The sequence below is a fragment of the Populus trichocarpa genome, chromosome 2 (assembly GCF_000002775.5).
Source record: "Populus trichocarpa isolate Nisqually-1 chromosome 2, P.trichocarpa_v4.1, whole genome shotgun sequence".
Lineage (NCBI taxonomy): Eukaryota > Viridiplantae > Streptophyta > Magnoliopsida > Malpighiales > Salicaceae > Populus > Populus trichocarpa.
The window spans coordinates 24,529,274-24,544,222 of NC_037286.2; the positions used below are offsets into that span (position 1 = coordinate 24,529,274).

At 35.1% G+C, this 14,949-nt stretch overlaps 2 protein-coding genes across 5 annotated transcripts; one reads left to right on the forward strand and one right to left on the reverse strand.

Moving 5' to 3' along the window:
• Nucleotides 1-1,622: 1,622 nt before the first annotated feature.
• On the forward strand, nucleotides 1,623-5,433 carry LOC7461486 (MDIS1-interacting receptor like kinase 1). Its single transcript, XM_002301812.3, has 2 exons — nucleotides 1,623-4,682; nucleotides 4,795-5,433. Exons 1-2 carry the CDS (start codon nucleotides 2,030-2,032, stop codon nucleotides 5,199-5,201), a joined length of 3,060 nt encoding a protein of 1,019 aa, XP_002301848.1. The 5' UTR covers nucleotides 1,623-2,029; the 3' UTR covers nucleotides 5,202-5,433.
• A 500-nt stretch (nucleotides 5,434-5,933) lies between these two features.
• LOC7459543 (auxin-responsive protein IAA11) lies at nucleotides 5,934-11,148 on the reverse strand. 4 transcript variants are annotated; one of them, XM_024595370.2, is made up of 5 exons: nucleotides 10,515-11,148; nucleotides 7,742-8,052; nucleotides 7,018-7,153; nucleotides 6,438-6,520; nucleotides 5,934-6,333 (listed from the first exon to the last, which is right to left on the reverse strand). In XM_024595370.2, the coding sequence occupies exons 1-4, from the start codon at nucleotides 10,868-10,870 to the stop codon at nucleotides 6,451-6,453; spliced, it is 873 nt and encodes a 290-aa protein (XP_024451138.1). In that variant the 5' UTR covers nucleotides 10,871-11,148; the 3' UTR covers nucleotides 5,934-6,333; nucleotides 6,438-6,450. The 4 variants fall into 4 exon arrangements, with proteins under 4 accessions (XP_024451138.1, XP_002303110.1, XP_052306378.1 ...); XM_002303074.4 differs by having other exon boundaries at nucleotides 6,449-6,520; nucleotides 10,515-11,146; XM_052450418.1 differs by having other exon boundaries at nucleotides 7,742-8,049; nucleotides 10,515-11,144.
• Between the last annotated feature and the right edge of the window lie 3,801 nt (nucleotides 11,149-14,949).

A 14,949-nucleotide genomic window follows, 5' to 3' on the forward strand; every position in this document is an offset into this window, starting at 1 on the left:
CCTAGTCGACCGGGTTTTGCCGAGTCTTTACACTAGCTGGTCTTTTACTTTATTCAAACCGGTTCAATCACCAAGTTAACCGAGTTCCAAGTTGACATGCAAGACTAGTTCAGATTTAATATCTATCCTTTAACTTTGTTTTGAAACAAGGTTACGGTTATAATTATACTATATTTAAAATAAAATAAAAAACATTTGCAACCATGCTCTCGTCTTCGTCCCTGATAGCAAGTAGGATATATGGTTGATTGGCTATGGTTTCCGATGCCATGTAATTGGCAAATGCCAGGCACAGCATCCACCTCAAGCATGTGGCACATGGGCAGCCTCCCCTTGTCCCATCCTTGTTGTATTTCAGGATCATAAAAGGGCTGGCAACGCTTAGCCATGGCATAAATCCATGTGGAGCACCTCATGCCCTTCACTCCCATGAACTCTCCAAATATTCACTGTTCTAGCATTTTTCAATCCATACATGTCTGTCTGTATTCTTCTCCATTTATTTATGTAAATAAATATGAGCAGTGCTGCTCTTGCTTATGCCCCCCCCCCCCTCTCTCTCTAATAATAGGAAGCAGGGAATAGGCTTCTCTCTCTAGGAAGCTGCTGCTTCACATGGCCCCCATTTTCTTACTTTATTTTAACAAATACAAATTAAAAAATAAAAGCAATGCTGTTACTATGTCACTAACTCTCTGTCTCCACTTTGAAAAATAAAATTACTTCCACATGTGTGCATGTGAAATTTGACATAATTCCCCACTCTCTCTTTCAGTTGTCATTAAAAAAAACTTTATCTTAAAAAGAATTGGCTGTTGGTGGGGTAATGTCGATCACTTCTTTCCATTTCCTCATGTTTCCTTCCCTTGTTTTATCTATTTAATTATCTCCTCTTGACATTTTTCGTTTCCATAGTCAATCTTCTTAATAGAAAACACCCATCTAGTAACTAGTTCAAAAAAATTTATATGTATACCAAGTTAATTATATATTAAATAACATAAATTATAGTATCCGCGTTCGGGTTTCAAGAATCGGGTAGATTAATATCTAATCCAACTCGAAACAAAATCGAGTCGGGTATTGGTCATCCATGAACCGGTGAGAGTTTCCTGCACAAAGGCCTTGGTGGTATTGGCCTTGTTTGTGTGATGGGATTACCACATAACATGGAAAGATTCTTTCCTACTCAATCATAACAAATAACTAACCCACTAAAGGTGTAATTAGAGCCACTTAATTAATTAATTAACTAATCCATGAACTGTGATGTTGATCTGAAGCCTTCAGAATAATAATTGAGCCAAGCAATGTGATCATCGGTTGGTTTTGATTTCTTTGAATGAATTATTTGGAGAGAGAGCAGCATGATTTAGTAGACACCATGTGGGTTTTTATTGGCAAAATATTGTTCACATGCACATCAATACCATGATTCCTACATTCTTGTCAATACTTAAAAGTTACCCTTCCACAGCACCAAATCAAAGGATAAATCATAGTTGTAAAACTCGATGCGAGATGGTTTTTAGTTAACCGGATCCCGGGTTAATCGACGGAGTTCGTAGCAGGTTCAATAAAAATGGTTTAAAATGGTGGAAAAAAGTACCTGTAAAGCTAAAAGATATCCACACCTGAAAAAAATATGACTTGCCACCTCAAGTTGTTGGCTATTACTACAGCAGAAGTAGAAGAATGTGCTTACATATAACAAGAGTAAGAATCAAAAAACACATTCTCTAGCCATGTTTAATGTCGGAGAAGCTTCCAATGGGTCCAAAAGCTTCCCTGTCATTACTTGCTGATTAACAGCTGTTGCGGAACCCAAGATCTCACGAGCTCATGAGCTCCCTCTATGATTATTATACTAATCACCATTTCTTTGCTACTTATATAACTACTCTTACGCAAATTAATCTCCTCTCCATTTCTTCCCACAAAAGCTCTCTGCCTCTCTCTGAGGCACTCCAACCTTCACTAACTGCTGTCACTGAAATGGTGGAGAACTGATAAGCTGCCTACAAAGCCAATGGACAAGAACAATTTGCGGTTGCAAGTCCTGGTTTTGTTGTTCTACTGTTGCGTTGGGATTGGTTCTGCTGTGGTGGTTGAGAAAAATGTGTTCGGTGATGAAGTGTCAGCTTTGCTGTCTCTAAAAGCTGGTCTTCTAGATCCATCGAATAGTCTTCGAGATTGGAAACTGTCCAACAGTTCAGCTCATTGTAACTGGGCTGGAGTTTGGTGCAACTCTAATGGAGCTGTTGAAAAGCTTGATCTCTCCCACATGAATCTCACTGGACATGTATCCGATGACATCCAAAGACTAGAGAGTTTGACTTCTCTAAACTTGTGCTGCAATGGGTTCTCTTCATCGTTGACAAAAGCTATATCCAATCTCACTTCACTGAAAGACATTGATGTGAGTCAGAACCTCTTTATTGGTAGCTTTCCTGTTGGTCTTGGAAGAGCAGCTGGTCTGACTTTGCTAAATGCTTCAAGCAATAATTTCTCTGGAATTATTCCTGAGGATCTTGGCAATGCGACTTCACTAGAGACTCTTGATCTCAGAGGGAGTTTCTTTGAAGGTTCCATTCCAAAATCTTTCAGGAACTTGCGAAAGCTGAAGTTTCTTGGCCTTTCTGGGAATAGTCTCACTGGTCAATTACCAGCAGAGCTGGGGCTGCTTTCATCACTGGAGAAAATAATTATAGGATACAATGAGTTTGAAGGTGGAATCCCAGCAGAGTTTGGAAATCTCACTAATCTGAAGTATCTTGATTTGGCAATTGGAAATCTTAGTGGTGAGATTCCAGCTGAATTGGGGAGACTTAAGGCACTTGAGACTGTATTCCTGTATCAGAATAATCTTGAAGGCAAACTTCCAGCGGCGATTGGAAACATCACTTCACTGCAACTATTAGACCTGTCTGACAATAATTTATCAGGAGAAATTCCTGCTGAGATTGTTAATTTGAAAAACCTGCAGCTCTTGAATCTGATGTCCAACCAGCTTTCAGGTTCAATTCCTGCTGGAGTTGGAGGGTTGACTCAGTTATCAGTGCTTGAGCTGTGGAGCAATTCATTGTCAGGTCCACTGCCAAGAGATCTCGGCAAGAATTCACCATTGCAATGGTTGGACGTATCATCCAATTCATTATCTGGGGAGATTCCAGCAAGCTTGTGTAATGGTGGTAATCTCACCAAGCTCATTCTCTTCAACAATTCCTTCTCAGGTCCGATTCCTGACTCTTTATCAACATGCTTCTCTCTTGTTCGTGTACGGATGCAAAACAATTTTCTTTCTGGGGCAATTCCAGTTGGACTTGGCAAATTAGGGAAGCTTCAGAGGTTAGAGTTGGCAAATAATAGCCTCACTGGTCAAATCCCAATTGATCTAGCCTTTTCTTCATCACTTTCCTTCATTGATATCTCAAGAAACCGACTCCGATCCTCTCTTCCTTCCACAGTTCTTTCCATTCAAAATCTACAAACCTTCATGGCCTCAAACAATAACTTAGAAGGTGAGATCCCTGACCAGTTCCAGGACCGTCCTTCACTTTCTGCGCTTGATCTCTCTTCAAACCATTTCTCTGGTTCCATTCCAGCTAGCATTGCTTCATGTGAGAAACTTGTAAATTTGAATCTTAAGAACAACCGATTGACTGGAGAAATCCCAAAAGCAGTTGCAATGATGCCTGCACTGGCCGTTCTTGATCTATCAAACAACTCTTTAACTGGTGGATTACCTGAGAATTTTGGCTCCTCCCCTGCCTTAGAAATGCTGAATGTCTCGTATAACAAGCTACAAGGTCCTGTTCCTGCAAATGGCGTGCTAAGAGCCATCAATCCAGATGATCTCGTCGGGAATGTGGGTCTCTGTGGCGGTGTCCTGCCTCCATGTAGCCACAGTTTGCTAAATGCATCGGGGCAAAGAAATGTGCATACAAAGCGCATAGTTGCCGGGTGGCTCATTGGGATTTCATCAGTTTTTGCAGTTGGGATTGCATTAGTCGGTGCTCAACTTCTCTATAAAAGGTGGTATTCAAATGGAAGCTGCTTCGAAAAAAGTTATGAAATGGGCAGTGGAGAGTGGCCATGGAGATTGATGGCTTACCAGAGGCTTGGTTTCACTAGTTCTGACATTCTAGCTTGCTTAAAGGAATCAAACGTGATTGGAATGGGAGCAACTGGGACTGTTTACAAAGCTGAGGTGCCTAGGTCGAACACGGTTGTTGCAGTAAAGAAGCTATGGAGATCAGGAGCAGACATCGAAACAGGAAGCAGCAGTGATTTTGTCGGAGAGGTGAACCTCTTGGGGAAGCTGAGGCATCGAAATATTGTTCGGTTATTAGGCTTTCTTCATAATGATTCCGACATGATGATACTATATGAATATATGCACAATGGCAGCCTTGGAGAAGTCTTGCATGGCAAACAAGCAGGAAGATTGCTTGTAGACTGGGTATCGCGATATAATATCGCACTTGGAGTTGCACAAGGACTTGCTTATCTTCACCATGATTGCCGCCCACCAGTTATTCATCGGGACATCAAGTCCAATAACATACTGCTTGATACAGATCTTGAAGCAAGGATCGCTGATTTCGGGTTGGCAAGAGTGATGATTAGGAAGAACGAGACAGTTTCCATGGTGGCAGGATCATACGGATACATTGCCCCTGGTAAGTGAGAGAAATGTTCTCTTATATTCTCCCACGAACATTTAAACAATCCCAATTCGCTTCAAGATGTTTTCTCTGTAAATAACAACGTTCTTACACCATCCTTTTGCAGAATATGGATACACCTTGAAAGTTGATGAAAAGATTGACATTTACAGCTATGGAGTAGTTTTATTAGAACTTCTTACAGGAAAGCGGCCCTTAGATCCTGAGTTTGGGGAATCTGTCGACATCGTTGAATGGATTCGGAGAAAGATTAGAGACAACAGATCATTAGAAGAAGCATTAGACCAGAATGTAGGAAATTGCAAGCATGTTCAAGAAGAGATGCTATTGGTTCTTAGAATAGCACTTCTTTGTACTGCCAAGCTCCCCAAGGACAGACCATCAATGAGAGATGTGATAACAATGCTTGGAGAGGCAAAACCGAGGAGAAAAAGCAGTAGCAACAGCAGTGGATATGATAGTAACAAAGATAAGCCAGTCTTTAACACATCACCTGTAAATGGCCTTGTATAGGAACATTAATTGAGTTCCCTTGCTGTTTATTTTGTTTCATCATTCTTCTTTTGTATCTAGTCTTTGTTAATGTCTGTACTCAAAGGTTCAAATTATTTGCCCAGAAGTTTAATGGGTATATGAAGTTTGACTCACACAACCAGTAGAACACAGTCATTTTTGTGCTGTAAGCCAAGGTTTCAATTAATCAAGCAACGAGTATCAAGAACAATCAATTTCTTGTAGTACAAAATGCTCACAACCCATCATCTCTTGATGAATTACTACACTGGTGCACCATTCCCTAGTAAATGACAACAGGAGAGCAAATCCAAAAGCTTAAAATTCCAAGGGAGAATTTTTTTTCTCATCAATCTCAAAAAACTACAAGAGCTTATTTTTTTGGCGTTACCTTCGGATCCAGCCTGCAAACAAAGCACACCCAGATGCAAAAATGAGGGACAAATCTCATCACTCTGAAGTCCATAAATCTTTTTGAACTAATTGTCTACAAGCATTTCCCATTAGAGCAACTTCAAAAATAACCTGCTGAGTATATGAACTACTTTGAAAGTGATATCCCGAGGACCAGATCATAACAAAGATCAGATCAGATATTACAGCAAAGCTAAACCAACTCCATTTATTCTCCGAGGAGTTTAATTCCACATAATCATGAACACTAAATTATAAATCTAAGTAATTGGCTAAGCATTCCAAATTCTATGAGCTTAACACATGATATTCAAGACGTTCAAGAGCGAAAGGTTCTTCACCTCCTTAACGATGAGAAAAAGATTAAGCATTCAGGAATTTACAGGTCAGTAAGTGCCATTCAGTGACTATGCATGTATATATTACAGCAAAAGGTAAGGTGCTTGTTGCTTCCAAAACAGTAAGGCGGGTATTTTCAGAGGTATAACAAGAATGAACAAATAGTATAATAAGACCATACAGCAACCAAATCCAACACAAGGCCGCTGAGGACCATTAATTACTTTTTTATCAAAATGTTTTGACTATAAACACTCTTTGTTTTTTCCTTTGTATATCACTCTTCAATCCAAAGTTTTTCTTCATTACTTATATTTAGGGATAGATGTCCAGATAGGCTTGGTTCTTTGTCTTCCACTCCTTTCTTGCGAGCTTGGAGCTGTAAATGAAGAAATGATAGAATATAATTAGTACTTGTGAAGATTATTGTATTATCTAAAAAAAGTTTAAAGAAAAATGAAACTTCTAGAGGTAAATCATAACGTTGATTTTACATTCATTTGCCAAGTCCAGTTGCCTCGGACATCCTCATGATTCTGAGTCTCTTCACAGAGCTAATAAACATCCTGAATGAATGCAAAACACAAGTTAAAAGCAAGAAGATTATTCACATCACCAACAGGCCATATAAAATGACTTGTTAGACTACAAAAGTGCACGACAATGAATTGTTAATGAGGCATGAAGAGGGGGGGGGAGGAAAACAGAACACCAACAGATGTAATTTTCAAATTTAAATAGTTGAAAACTTTTCCATCATAATCTGCAAATAAGATGTCAGAGCCATCTGGTCACTCTTAAAATATCAGTAGGCCTCTCTTGCTCAGGCTTCCAGTTTTAGTAAATGGATACATTTATATGTCATGCAAGTATCAATCAATTTCTGATCCAATAACAGAATAATTTGTTGCTTAGGCTTCCAGTTTCTGTAAATGGATACATTTATATGTCATGCAAGTATCAATCAATGTCTGATCCAATAACAGAATAATTTGTTTTCCTCGTAATTCCTTAATTGTAGCAATCAAGTACAAAATGATCATATTGAGTGAATGGTACATACCCCCAAGGAACATCTCCGACAAGCATCCAATCCCCATCCTTGTCCTCATAAGTGAGCACAAACTCAGATGACCCGCCCAGCAATTGTGAGTGTCTTTTTGCATCTATCATTATTTTATGTTCAGGTGTGCTCAATCCTAAGAACACATATAATCACCAGCAATTAGATTATTATATGGTGTATCTACCTTAATGATTTTACTCAAATAAAAGAATGCAATTCTATGATTGGACATACAGTTGAATCAGCTATTTTAGAACTTTTATATGCTGCGTTGAAAAATATTCAATTTCCCTACCCAAGAAACTTGATATTGCTGAAGATCCTTCAAAAATCAAGTTTGGAATCAAAAAGAATTTTATTGCGTGTATGAATGCAGAAGCTTATAAGTGACGCCTAGACATTTTTCCACATAGAACAAGCAAAACAAATGAGACACTCACATACATTTATTATCAGTCATCAAAATCTATAATGGGCATCTAAAATGAGAAAAAATGTATCTAACCAACAAAGTCAGGTTTGCAATTAGCGAAGCATTCATATAAAAGTAACATTGGGTAATATTTCAAATCAGGTTGAGCATCATAATCCCAAATTTCCCGAAAGACCAATGCCACTAGTTAGTTCCAACTAACATAGGTTAAAAATCCAGAATTAAGTCCCATTAAAAGGGTTTAGTCATCATTTATAAGATTCAGATGAAAGGATGAGAGAAACTCACGTGCCATGTTCAAAGTTGTGGTAGTTCTTAGGAACATATTTTCCAAGGCTTGAGCCAGTGTCTCATAGCAGCCATGAGCATTCAGATCAACCTTTCTACCAATCAGGGTTCCATCCATATTCACCTTGACAAATAGGGAAGTCCTAGTCTTGGTATTACCAATATTAATGTTTTTGTTGCCCACCTTCTCTTCCACAGCATTCTTGCGTTTATTCATTGAGTTGAACTCTTCAGTAGCCTGTGACTTTGCCTGGTTAACCATGATGTGCATTCTATGAGATCTTATTGGAGGCCACCCAACAACTTGACTGCTTCAAGATTCAAAATGAAATGATACAGAAACAAAGCCATCAGTAGCTGAAAGTAAATTTAGAATATCTATATCTACATCTATATATCTATAAATTCTAAGGATTGAGGCACGAGAGCAAGCAATCTAGAATTAATGTAGTCACTGCCTCTGTTAGACATTTCACATAATATTTAATTTACATGTGGTATAGTATTCAAATGAATCTCAATAAGATTGTGCATACCAATAAGAATATGAATCATATTTATAACTTAAATTTGACCAACTTTCTATAAGATGCTTGGACTAGAAATCATCTTAATTATATAGACACTAGAACAACAAGTCTTATATAGTATATTTGTGATAGTTTATGTTTCGAGTAATGCATTTGTTTTAATTAATGTGGTCTCGTGTATTTCTTCTTTCTATAACTTTTCTTATTACCTGAGCTGCAGATAAAAGTTGCAAGCTATCTATCATCTCTCTTTCATCTCTAAATCATTAAGGCACTTTTAATTATGAAAAAAAATTATATGTATTTTTCTATGTATTTTCAATCTCCTTCATCAAGCTTAATTTCTCAACTTCTCATCAAAAAACTTTGGGTTATGACTTAATAGTATTTAATTGATTGTTTGTATAGTTTGGAAGAGAACATAATAGTGCTTTACAAAGAACTATTTATTGTTTTATCAAGATTAGTACTCGGATAAGAGTTCCACACATAGGATTGTGGCTAAATTTTGAGTCAGGAATATAGATGCAAAACGTTAATAATAAAGATAACAAGAACAGCTCAAAGATCAGATTCAGTGAGCCACTTATGATGCATGTGGGGATTTTTTAGTTGAGATCAACAAATATGATCTTTTCTATATAAAAAATATCAGTGTATGTAAATTAGATTTGTTGCTACTACAAAAAAATGAAAAATGTATATAAAATATTGTTGCTAGATGCATATAATTGACATCTAAGGATTATATTTTAATCATTAGTATAATAGCATCAAAAATTAAAACACTAAAAACTTAAATACATTGCACAAACTGAAGTTATCTAACCTGCCCAGCAGGCAGGAACAAGTATAGTTAATAATAAAGGCAAGGGTACCTTACCAAAACAGAAAGGAAAATATTTGCATTACCAGGTGCCATAAAAAAAAATGGGATCAAATAGCTTCTTATACATGTTGTAGGTATAAAAAAAAAATATTAAACATGTCTCAGGGCCTGGCTCAATGATAAGGGGTGAGTGACTTGGGATCAGTCTAGGTATAAATCTTTCCTAAGGGAAACAAAACAATAAAATTACATGGCTCCACGGTCAATCTACAAAATTCCAACACATAACTTGGCAGTGTTTAAACAATGATAGGGTATGCGTAGGGGAACCCGAGAAATTTAATGGTTTGGAAGATTATAAAGGGGGAAAAAAAAGAGTTTTTGATAGCAAAAACAGCAAGTTAAGTTGTATGATCTAATCCACACAACATCTCAATTAACCATTATTGTACCATCAGCACAACAACTAACACTAGTTAAAATCGTTACTCTAGCACCATCAAATGAGTCTTCTTAGCAAGGCAAGAAGAAAAACAAATAAATCAAGTATGGCTGAGAAGGAATGTGAGACTTCTTTAGTTATAAGGTACAATAAGAGGGTAGCGGTGGACATCACATCAACTACAAGTTTCGAACTTGAGCTTGATCTATTCCAGGAAACAAGATGCCCGTGAATATTTATGCATATACATGAACATATTATGCAATTTCTATTAAAAAGCAAAAAAATGATAGTCACTTGCTAAGGCAGAGAATTTGTTGACTGCACCATTGCCAAACCTTCATCCGTACAGGTATGAGAATATTCACAGATGATTTAAAGATTATACATCAAAGACATAAAAGATCTGGATGTGTGAAACCAGCCTTCATTTCTTAAAACCATGTATTAGTACGTTAAACTAAGAATCAACTTGATGTCACAATCTATAATTCTTTTTACATTTTAAACTAGGAATCATTTTTCAGGGGGGAAATTTCACAATTGAGATTATGTATTAATCTATTTGATTCATTAATTCCACAAATTACATAACCAAAAAACTGAAACGTAAATTCCACTTTGTCTCTCATTCAAGCCAACGTGGGAGCTAAGAAAAAACAATTTAAAGAAAACATAGAAAAAGATCCTAATCAAGGCAAAACACGAACACTCACAGTAATATTCTAGGCACAAGAATCATGGGATCAACAGCACATGCATAAACACCTCAAATTTTCATGGCAAATAAAGCAAGAGGAAAAAGGAAACAAGAACATAACAAAGCAAAATTCAACATCAAAATCAGTCAAGTCAACAATACCAAGACCAGAGAAAATAAAAAAAAAGGTAAATACTTGACAACAAAATATCTAAATATATATATATATATATATATATATATATAAAGATTATTAGGGTGTTGATTGCTACCTGGCAGCACCATTAGAAGCAGAAACAGAATCAGCAGCCCTCTTAGTCCCAGCAGTAGCATTAGCTCTACTCAAGGTAGAAGAAGAAGACGAAGTCGTTGAAGAACAACAAGAAGAAGAAGAAACCTTGGAAGGCAAATCCTTAGCAGTCAAAATCCTTGCATATTGTTGACTGCTACGCTGACCAAAATCCTTAAAACCAGAAGCACCACCAAGACTCAAACCAAGACCCAGTTCAAGTTCACCCTCATCCGGGCTTGACGAGTCCTCAGATGACATCAACACGTTATCCTCCATTGACACCGTCGACATACACACCGACCCACCACTTCCTCCACCAAGAAAACCACCTTGCATCAAAGAAAAGAAAGGGAAAGAAGAGGTTCACGAAAGGGTTAATTTAGAAGCAAAGAAATCGTAAATATATGAGAGGAGAAACAACAAAATTGAAGGCTTGATATTGATATTTGGTTTGGTTTGGTTTGGCTTGGCTTGGAAAGAGTAGCAAAGGGGAAAGGTAACATTTTTTTAGTTTAGTTTGGTGGGGTGGACGAGGAAGGAGAGCTTGATGATGATTGTGGGTCCTCCCTGTCTGCTTTTAGGCCTCCCTCTACCTTCTTGCCCCTCGAAAATTCCTCCACTTTCCCGTTGTTTTAAAACCCGAGCGGGGTCGACAGGAAAAGGCTCAAGTCACGGTACAAAGGGTCGACCCAAGATTTTTTGAGGATCAATTGAATCGTAAATTAACTTATCAAATTAATATTCAAATTGAAAGAAAAAAAAAGAAAAACTATTGTAGATCATTGAATCAACGTGGTCGGTCGGTCACACATAAAGATAACAGCTATATATGATGAAATATTTGAAAACCCAGGAGGAAAAGGGAATCGTCTAGAAAAACAGACTTGGTCATTTCTGTCGACTGTCCTGATAAAAACAAAACACAGCAGTGCAATAAATGATGTTCTTAGGAAAGTTTCCAGAGCCTTAGAGGCAAGGCAACCCCATTCCCATTGTTCTTGATGATTGTTTGTTCGGCCTTCGTCACACACACCTAGCAGCACCAGGGAATGTTTCACATCCTCATACCCTTTTTTTTATTTCATAAATCTTTTTTTAACATCGTCAAAATCATAAAAAATATTTAAAAAATTAATTTAATATTTTTCAAAACAAAAAATATTATTGAAAAAAACCTAAAAGCAGAAAAACCGTGTAAAACAATCCTTAAACACTATTCTTCCATGTCTTATCATCTTATACCAACACCTGGTTTTCATGCTGCAATCCCTTTATTCCTTCTTTATTTTTTCGTTCTTGTAGGCTTATTGCCATCTATCTGTTATTCCCAATACACCACTAATAATAATAATAATAATAATAATAATAATATAATTCCTTAAGTGGCCAGATACTAACCATAGTTTTGAAATTTGATACCCGACAATCTTCGAGTTATAAATAATAAAAAATTGAATTAACTTAGATTAATTAAAAAAATTTAGTGGGTTAATAACTAGATTTTAAACAAATTATCAAGTCAATTTAATTTTTTATTTTTTATTTTTTTTAATAATATATATATATATAAAGTCCTTCCGGCCCATGAAGCCCAAAAGTGTTGTTATCACTCATATCACGATAAATTGTGGAACGCGTCTACTATCAAGAGCTTTAATATCGTGGGTTGAGAAGCGGGACCCATTGGTGATGCTCCTCCAAACGACAAGCCGACAAGGGTGGGACCAAACATCCCACCGCTCAACAACAAGTAAGAGATAGGACCACGCGGGGCCCGCCCTCATTCATGATCAAATCAAATTTAATCAAATCGAACGATCATTCTGTGACCACCTAAGACCGTCCCTATGGCGACCCATCAACAAAGCTTTCACCACAAAAGACCGCCACTTGTCATCTCGTCTCGGGCCTGGTCTAGGATAGATTATTAAAGCCTTTAAAGTATTTTTTTATATGAATATATATTATAATAATATTTTTTTATTTTTAAAATTTATTTTTAATAATAACACATCAAAATAATATAAAAATTTAAAGTAAAGAGAAAAATAAAAAAGTTTTTTTTCAAAAAACTTCTGAAATACAAAAACAAATAGGCTATTACATCATCTTAATGTCTGTTTGTTAATATTGAGTGCTTTTTAAAAATATTTTCCACATAAAAATATACTAAAATAATTTTTTATTTTTAAAATTAACATATTAATAATGTCAAAAGAAATTAAAAAATATTAATTTAATATTTATTCAAGTGAAACATACTTTTAAAATGCATCCCGAAGTATAAGCTATTGCGCTATCAAACACTCACTAAATCATGTATTATTATATTAACCTAAATCTTTTAATTTTATTCAAAACTACATTAGTTCAGTTTTTTTTTTCTTTCTAAACCATTGGTTTTAACTTGATCAGGTCAATCATGCAGTGGGTTTGTCACAACCCGAATCTCAGGTTTGTGACCAACAACACAGAAGTGGTGCTTTGGAGAAATCTCATTTACGCCAAGCCTCAAAGCATGCATACCATGAAACAAATATATATAAAAAAAATACAAAGATTAGGTTGGGTTTTTGGGTTTCAGCTTAGATGGTTAATTTATCAAGTCATGGTCAGATGAATATAAAAATTAATTTTTTAAAAAAATCTGATTTAAATGAGTCTCTGATTAATCATATTAAACTCGACTGAGTTTTAAAATAATAATTAAAAAACTAAATTTTATTTTTTTAATTCAAATTTTAAAGCCAATATAAAAAAACATATCACGCAGAAGTATAAAAAAGACTTAATTCTCACGTGAAATATTCTAAGAACACCTCGAATCAACAAGATCAATGCTTCTAAAAAAAAAAAAAAATAGTAAATAGAAATGAGCAAGCTTTGAGGTCCGTGGTTAATAAAAGGCTCTGGAGTCCGAAAAGAGAAATGGTGGCTTGCTTTGCTTCTGGTAATGAGCACTAACACCTTTCCCGTGTGCCACGACGACCCTTTCTTTACAATTTTTTCCTCTTAAAAACAACGACCCCATTTAGTTTATGTCGTCCACCAGGCAGACACAAGTCTCGTATTTCCTTTTCCGTAATGCAATTTAATTATATGCCTAACTTTTTTTAAACTCGCCTGATCTATCCCAACAGGTTAATTTAACAATCATAAATCTAGATTTAACTCCGATTAAATTTTTTTAAAAAAATAAAAAATTAATTTGGTCAAATCTAGTTGACTGATCAAATCAATTTGTGAACCGGTCCAAATTTAATTTGATTTTTTTTAATTTTTTTCTTAAAATATATGAAATAACATTATTTTGCATTGATCCTAACTAATCCATGTAATTTAAGAACTAGATCTTTGAGTGGGTTATTAGCCAAGTTGGGTTTGATATCTTTTTATATATATACACGTGTCCGAGTGATTGGAGGCTTATTAATTCTATTAAATTACATGTGTTCTTGAAAATCATTAATATTAAGTCATGTTTAAACATATGTTACGTAAAATTTGAATTTAATATTAATAAATTTAGTAATTGTAATCATGTTTGCTAAGTCACTATTTATTTTTTGCCCATGTGTTTCACTTTATTTATATATATATATATATATATATATATATAATCCAACAATCCATTTGTGTTTTTAAGCTTTTTCTTTTTTTATATTTTTTTAATATTTAACATTACTCTAATTTATATATATATATATATATATAATCCAACGAATCCATTTGTGTTCCGTTTGTGTTGTAATTATCTTATGAATAATGATTTTTGAGTATTTGATGTAATTTCACCTCATGATGATGAGTTAAATAAATAAAAAATTTAGTATAATTGAAGAAATTATTAGACAAAAGAATAAAGAAAATGGTTCCTAAACAAGAAAAAAAATGTAGAAATCAACAGGTTCATGTTTTCTTCTTTAGGGTTGGCCGACAATGATGAAGGGAAAGTCAAATTAGTCATGTTTTAAGTTAATAAGAGGATTTTATCAATATATGATATATGGTGTAATTAAAATATAAATATACAAGAAAAAATAAAAATAAAAGTACGATGAAATGGTTATGTGTAATTAATCATTTAGATTATTAGTAAGAAATTTAAATGATGAAGTTATATGTTATTCCATTAGAAATCAAAATAGAACATTGAAAATAAAAAGTTAAATATAATAGTGATTATTTTTATTATCGAGTCTATTAAGAGTATTGCTTATTAATGAGAAAATTGACTCGCATGGGATATCTTGGCACCTATGTCACTAACCCAAACCGAAGGAGCTTCTAACACAGCAGATAGGTGTCCAATACTTATAACATTGTTATGTGATGGTAATGTTGTTATCGTGAAATTTATTTATTTGTTCTAATATTATTGTGTAAGTAAGTAAATAAATAAATGATGGAAAAAA

Coding starts and splice junctions, on each gene's coding strand:
- LOC7461486 (XM_002301812.3), top strand. CDS start 2,030: ATGGACAAGAACAATTTGCGGTTGCAAGTCCTGGTTTTGTTGTTCTAC. Junction 4,683..4,794: donor ATACGGATACATTGCCCCTG/GTAAGTGAGAGA, acceptor ATCCTTTTGCAG/AATATGGATACACCTTGAAA.
- LOC7459543 (XM_024595370.2), bottom strand. CDS start 10,870: ATGCAAGGTGGTTTTCTTGGTGGAGGAAGTGGTGGGTCGGTGTGTATG. Junction 7,154..7,741: donor CACAACTTTGAACATGGCAC/GTGAGTTTCTCT, acceptor ATGTGTTCTTAG/GATTGAGCACACCTGAACAT. Junction 6,521..7,017: donor GTCGGAGATGTTCCTTGGGG/GTATGTACCATT, acceptor GCATTCATTCAG/GATGTTTATTAGCTCTGTGA.